This window comes from Drosophila virilis, chromosome 3, assembly GCF_030788295.1.
Source record: "Drosophila virilis strain 15010-1051.87 chromosome 3, Dvir_AGI_RSII-ME, whole genome shotgun sequence".
NCBI classification, from domain to species: domain Eukaryota; kingdom Metazoa; phylum Arthropoda; class Insecta; order Diptera; family Drosophilidae; genus Drosophila; species Drosophila virilis.
In genome coordinates this window covers 5655441-5662819 of record NC_091545.1, presented here as the reverse complement: position 1 = coordinate 5662819, position 7379 = coordinate 5655441, and the positions used below count along the sequence as shown (strand labels likewise).

The window sequence follows — 7379 nt, the reverse complement described above, 5'->3', positions numbered from 1 at the left end:
ATCGAATGCACGAATAAGTTGATTCCTGGGCAGCTTAAGGCAGCGATTTGCTATGCCCAAAAATCGATAAGGGTTGCCCACAAAAAAGAATTGAGGAAAATGGGCAACGGAAAATGTCAACTAATTTTGAATGTCGAGCAACTGCAGCCAACGAGCTGACAAGAAGAGAGGCAGTCAGTAGAGATGTTGCTCATACGCAGTGCGGGCCCACGGCGCAGCGGCTTGTCCCACATTCGGGCGGCTAGAAATCGGGGAGAAGCAATAAAACGCAATTCGGTCATAAAAATAGTCGAACGTCGAAACGAATAAGTGTGGAGACTAGGACATGCCAGGTCTGGGCTGGGCTGGCCTGGCGGAGCAGCTAACAACTGCCCCTGGGCTGTCGTCCTGGGTCCGTCGTCTGGCGTCATGGCAAATTGCGAATTTTGCATATTGCCAGTAGCCAGTCAGTAGTTACCCCTCCTCAACTCTCCACCCCTCTGCAGCACTTTTGGCTCGCTCTACTCAGTCTGTCGCTCCCTCTGGTGTTACCCGCTAGCGACCCTCTTCCCGGGGCCATTAGTCATTTGGCCAGGCCAACGCTTTGGCGTGTCGCCACTTTGCAGGATGAATGACCCCGTCACAGTTGCCAGCACCCCACACCTTTTGCCCCTTCCCAGCCCGCTCATGCGACGTCGACGTCGACGATTTTCCGCAGCGGAAATTGCACACACGTCGCTGGCCAGCAACTATTTTCCATAGAAGACATTCATATCAGAGTTTGCCAGTCTATAAATCATCAAAAGTAAAAATTTAAAATAAACTAAACAAATCGTTATTAAGGTAAGTTAATAAAAATATAAAGGTATTCTGTGAACAAATGTTTGCTTTTCACTCGCGCAAATATTGATAAAAACTGACAGCTTTTCATTTGTGCATTATATTTTTATTAATATGCAAATGTAAATAATATGATATATTAACCCTTTACTCAACTGAATTTTTTCATTTAATATTTAAAAAAATATATGTATGTATAAGTGTAATTGCATATACTAATATGTCAAATCTTGAAGTCAAAGCTTGAAGCCGACTACCCGACTGTCTGAAAGCCTTCATAAACCAAGTTTAAATGAGAGTCAAGGGATCGAACACCCCCCCCCCCCTCACTTAAATATATATCCCTATTTTTTTGGTTTATTAAACAAATATTTCTGTATTTGTTGGTTTATTCATGCCCTTTGGTTCAATTCTTATTTGGTTTAATAAAAACGCATGCATATAAGCTTAAACCTTTTTCGTTTTCTGGCTTAAAATAATTATTAATTTTAATGCCGCGGCGCATTAATAAATTGTGCACTCAGCCGAGCTGTTTGCCTTGTAATTTATACAAAAAATATTAAAAACAAAGGAAAAAACAAAACAGTGTAAAGATAAATATTTTTATTAAAATAGTAACTGTTGCTGCTTTTTTATTGTTGTTGTTGTTGCTGCTGTTGTTGCTGTTGTGGGCTCATTGTGTATTTTATGCATTTCACGTTTAATTGATTTTTGCATTCGAGTGCATCAAAGATTCATGCATGTGCAATTAATGACATTTGCGATATGCGAACTGTGCAGAGTGCAAACTGATATTTATGCATATGTATATTTCAGGTCAGAGATTTCTGATAAATTAACATTAATTATTGAAGTAAATTGAAGAACAATTGACAGAGCGTATTGTTGCATAAAGTTTTGCAACATTTATATTAACTTTAATTAAGCTACAATTACATGGTTGGAGAGGGAAATGTTTAGTTGTTAATCTAAAACTTTGCTAAACTGAAAATCAGTTGGAAAACTAGTGCGAATTTTTAAGTGAACTGTAAAAATATTTGCTTTTATTGTACAGATAAAAAGCTTAATGGAAGCTGAAAACTACAAAAAATAAAATTAAAGAATTAAACAGAAATCTAAAGGTTCAAGTTAGAGTTAGAGTTTAGTGTGAGCTAAAACTAGAATTAAAAAGAAATCTAATTGTAAATCTAGAGTTAACAGTAGAAAATTCTTAGCTATTTTATGATAATCATTTCGTAGAGTCATGTGCATTATGTTCTGTTGTGTCTTTTCTGCCACTCACAGCTTGATATCTCTTGGTCCAGTCTGTCCCAGACGTGACTTAAAAACTTCTGCTAATTGATCCTGATCAAATTTTACAACATTTAGTGGATATTTATAGGCATTTGTACATTTTAAATGCACTTTCTGCTCAAGTTACGACTCTCTAGGATTTTACAATCATTTTTATACAATTTTAAGTACAAATAGAACAAATGGGAGTTTCAAAATTTTTTGTATATAATCTGTTAGTTTTACTATTATTCGTCGATCAGTCAGTCCCAGGCTGTGATCAGTTAAAGTTTGATTCGAGAGAAGGGAACTGCCATACTCTCTACCAGCGGCGTTCACCTGCGAGCGTGAACAGCTTTTCCGTGAGACCCTCGGACAGGTCTCAAGTCCATGTTCGAGCTGATGAGCCTGCACCCCGGACACTGAGTGACAACTTTAGCCAAAACTCGAGCACCTATGATGAGGACAATGATGAATTCCACTTTCTAGTAACCGGCGGCTATCGTCTCGAAAAGGATGACCTAGCTAAATTTTTAGTTTCGCTACAAATTAATGAAAATTATAAATTCTTTGGCCAGCACCATCATTGCGGCGGTAGTTTAATATCTAAGACAGTGGTTCTAACAGCAGCCCATTGTATGTTTATTGAGTATGTCGTCCCAGTTAATAAGAGCATTTTACATCTAATTCTGGCATTCTTAGCAAAAAAGCTCTGTCTAGAAATGAATTAATGGTAGTTGCCGGTACACCGCGTCGCTTATTGAAGACAAGTAACACCCAACAAATAAAAGTAAAAAAAATCATACCACATCCAAAGTACATCGATGGTGAAGTACACGATGATATTGGTCTTTTACATCTTAAAGGCGAGGTGCAACCAGATGGAATTTTTGTCGCCATTATACCCATAGCTGACGAGGATCCCCCTGCTGGATTGAAGTGCACAGTCATTGGTTGGGGTGCTATTTTTGATGTAAGTATCTAACTAGAAAATATGAAAATTCTGAGCAAGGATATTACAAATATAATACGATTGAGTGAATTGACTCCATATAATAAGTTTAACAGCAGTTAGCAGAATAATAACCGATTCTCATTCTTAGGGTGGCCCAATACCCGACGAGGCAGTCAGAGGCGATTTGACTATCCTTTCAAATAAGTTTTGCTATTTATTAAGCGGTTTTCAAAGAGGCATGATATGTTCCTCGAACCCAACGGATTTCGAAGTGGACGCTTGCCAGGGTGATTCGGGTGGACCGCTATTTGGCGCAGGCAAAGTGGTGGGCGTTGTGTCCTTTGGCTTCGGTTGTGGGCGACTGAATTCCGCCGGCGTTTACGCCGATGTGTACTACTATCGCAAGTGGATAGAGCGGAATGCAGCAACGTGCCCATTATCTTCCTGGTTTCGGCTTCCACTGATCACGCTGGCAATGCAAGCTCTGCGAGCTCACTGTCTTTAGAACGTGTGCTTGGGATCTCTTTAGATGCGATATTGAGTTGTTCTCTGGCAAATATGAAAATTTTGAGCATACCTTGGTAAAAACTATAGGTAGCTGCTTGAGAAGAGCTTTTTCATCCAATTTTAAACATTACAGTTTCGTCAGGAACAATTTATAACTTCAGCATGACTTTCCTTAACAAAGGAATCCGGTGTCAGATACAATTTTATATGGATATTACAAATAGAATCAGATTGAGAGAAGTGAGAAATATATTTATAATTGACTCCCTATAATAAATTTAACGACAATAAGCAGATTAATATCTGATTCTCATTAAAAGTTGCATTCCTAAAGCAAAAATGCAAAATTTGGATACTTCAAAAGTTTGCGATAAGTACAGATGATTTTATATTATTAATAGTAGCAATAAAAGAATGAATATATAATTTGCTACCAGATTAGACAAATCAAACAAGAATGTGTTCTGCAGTTTCTTAGCTCGCAAGCAGTCTGAATGTGTTTATGTGATTCATTATTTCTAGTCCATGTTTCTAGAATGTTTCGATCATCCAGAAGGGTGTACACGTCTACATTTCTGATAATTCCTCAGCTTGTCTGTCATTCAACATTTGAATATCTTAATGGTTTTTCGCTGTAAATACACGTTTCATTTGTAGTTTTAATCGACTCTCTCAGCTGGACGCCTCTCGTCATTTGGCAGTCGCTGCAGCACTTCACACACGCTCGTTAACAAACTCCGCCTGCCATTATGCTGCTCAATAAGCCACACCCCACACCAGTCCAACAGCCGCCCACCATTTCACATGTAGGTCAAACTTTTGTGTAGCAAAAAGCGTTGCATACCTTCGGGCTGTCAATTTATTTTGCGCGCTTCTCGCACATTTCGCCTGCTGGTTTTTTGTATTTATGCTGATTCTCTGCTCGCTTCTCGCGGCTCCAGTCACGGCTTGGCACAAGCCTCCTGCCAGAGCGTCCTTGAAATTTATGCGTTCGACGCAGGCGAGGCGTGGCGTTGAGTGGAGCTCCGCGGGATAGACTGGAGCTGGTACATGGCGTGTAAAGCTCTCATTATGATGCTAACCACACATACACCTACACACACACACGCACACACAAAGACACTCACATTTTGGCAGATAAATGGCCATGCTAAACTAGAACTACTTACGCTTCTTCGGCCTGGCACTGGGCCAATGTGTAAGGCATTGTTTTGCCTTTTCGCCCAAGTAAATTAGGTCCGATAACGTGGCCACAGATCGGACCGGTTAGATAGTCCAAGGCAGCAATAACAAAGTCTGGCCAAATCTAAATGTGTATGTGCGTGTGTTTTGGGACTGCCCTTGCAATTTTCAACTTGCGATTCCTTGTCGCCCAGTCATTTGTTTCACTGTACTTCGGCCACAGTTGACAGCTGTAGCTTTATCGATTTTGTCATAATCGTTTGGCCAATTCGCGCTTATCTCCGGGCGCTTGTCAATCAGCTTAACAGCCGCCAGCCACAAGCATTGGCCCAGGCATCATTAAAATGGCGCTCAGCTGAAAATGTTGCGTATATGCCGCATTGTGCGTTGCCTCAAAGTGAATTTTGCACTGAAATTATTCAGTACGTACGGCTGTCGAAATATTTTCGTGAACGCTTTCAACTCATAACTTCATGTCAATTTAATGGCAGCAGTTGACGCCGACTACCTCCTTCTGCGTGCCAAAGCCAGATTATTGCAGTCATAAATTTTTATGATTTTCCATTGGCTGCAGCCAGTCGGCAAGGGTCGGGGGGGCGGTGGTGCAAGGGTGCGTGGGAAAATGTGTAGCACACAACACGATTTTTATACGAATTTAATAGCCTTGCAGATGCGGTGCAGAAAATTATTATAGCTATGCGCTACATAGAACAAGAAAGCCGCGATTTCAGCGGCTAGCCGAAAATTAAATATCCTGGATGAGAGTTCGTTTATACCAGAGCATAATTTCTTACTATTCCTATGGAAGTCCGCCTTGAAAGGATGTTGTGGTTATGCTAGGCAAAGAGGGAACTTATCTACAATTTAATAAAATTATATATTATGTTCCGTATGCAGTTAAAGTTATTTTCAACCATGCGTTACACATCTCAAGTCTAAATGAATATACCCGCTAGCAGTGATACCCTGCAAAAGGCAAAAGGACATCTCGCTGTTACACAATTTTTATACGCCAGGCTACATTTGGTCGCTGCAGGCGTGTGGCCATTAAAAGTAAATTTAATAAAAAATAGAAAACTTTCGAGATGCAAAAAAAAAAAAAAAATGACAGAAAATGTTAGAAAAAATAGACGAAAACATATTGACATGCTGCCATCAATCACGCATGACAGGCAGTTCGTGGTGGGTGGGGGGGTGCGTGGCAACCACGAAAAATTTATCAACAGAGCGCACACACAGCAGAGAGTAGCAACAGGAACGAAACAGGAGGCACAGGACACGGCAGGTAGCAGCAGCAGCGGCAGCAGAAGTAATCTAATCCAATTACTCAACAATGGCAAACAAGCGGCGAGTGGGCGTGCCACCCCCTTGGGCTGCGTGCGGGGCGCTAATGGACAACAACGAGCCAAATACAGCACAAAAAAAAAAAAAACGAAGGGAAACAGGAGCTGCTGCTCGCTGCTAGAAGGATATCACATGTCTAACGTTAAAGTTAAATAACCAAAGGCAATCACAAAGTATCAATAGCTCTAGGGCTGAGGGGGGCGTGCTGAGGTGGGGAGCTGGTAGAACATGTTAAGCCCGCAGGCGCATATTTACATTGTGCAGAGAGTCCTGGCAAATCCTTACATTTGATCATTAACTGGTAGCGAGTGCAAATCCTGTCAGCAGGCTCCAAATTGAAATTCATGCGCATTCAATGAATTTTTGTGGGTTTGGACCCCATTGTTGTCTGCCGGTCGGTCGATGCGGGGCTGCATATATTTCCAGCAGGATATGGTCCGGCCTGCAGGACATGGTATTGACGAAATTATCATTTTTGTTGCTTCAATAAAATGACAAAGCAAACTAATATCGAACGGTCCTTTCGTCCTTTAAGCAGGCTTAGGCATGAAATTGAAAATGTGCCGCCACCCCCACAGAAAGCTTTTTGTTGTGGCTGCGTTAAGACGTGGAGTGGGGAGGGTGCAAGGGTGTGTGCTGGGGTAGTCGTAAGGGGGTTTTCTTATGCTGATTGGATGTGGCCAAGAGCCATGTTGTTGATGAGATGACATCGATGGGACTGACAAGGCACTTAACCAGCTGCAAATGCTAAAATCTTAAAGACTTATTCATATTTATACCCAGAATCAATTGGGAACGCAAAAAAAAATAGGTGTGTCAAGGATTTTTGGGAAGTTTTATTACGATAGAGGCAAGCATTTTGATTTGGATGATAGGCTTAGTCTAGTATATAGGCATGCCCATTTGTCTGTCTGTCTGTTCGTCAAAGCGCGTCATGATCGAAGAGCTAGGAACTTGAAATCGAAGAATAATAGAGCTGCCATTCAAATTGGCATGTAGGTTCTTTAATGGTACATACAGATTAAAAATATATGACTAGGGATGGCTCCTTCCATTTCCGCAAGAATCTAGAGCCCTGTGCGTGGCAGACCATGGGATCCTTATGCTTTACGGCAAAGCGGAAAGAATGGATGGTTCCCAGCCAAAATTAAGAAAGATATAAAGATAAATTGAGAAGTTAAATATTAAGCTCGGAACAATCATAGATTTGACTTTAAGAGATTTATAATATACATATACATATAGGTGGATGCCACGAAAGGGCGTAATATCCAAAATAATCATCCTACTCAAAATGTCT

The 7379-nt window shown here is 40.9% G+C and overlaps 1 protein-coding gene across 2 annotated transcripts; it reads left to right on the top strand.

Moving 5' to 3' along the window:
- Window positions 1-2273: 2273 nt before the first annotated feature.
- Window positions 2274-3857, top strand: LOC6623049 (trypsin alpha-3). Of its 2 annotated transcripts, none has more exons than XM_002046478.4 (4): window positions 2274-2740; window positions 2794-3064; window positions 3195-3627; window positions 3687-3857. In XM_002046478.4, the coding sequence occupies exons 1-3, from the start codon at window positions 2295-2297 to the stop codon at window positions 3549-3551; spliced, it is 1074 nt and encodes a 357-aa protein (XP_002046514.2). In that variant the 5' UTR covers window positions 2274-2294; the 3' UTR covers window positions 3552-3627; window positions 3687-3857. The 2 variants fall into 2 exon arrangements, with proteins under 2 accessions (XP_002046514.2, XP_032290331.1); XM_032434440.2 differs by having other exon boundaries at window positions 2573-2727.
- Window positions 3858-7379: the final 3522 nt, after the last annotated feature.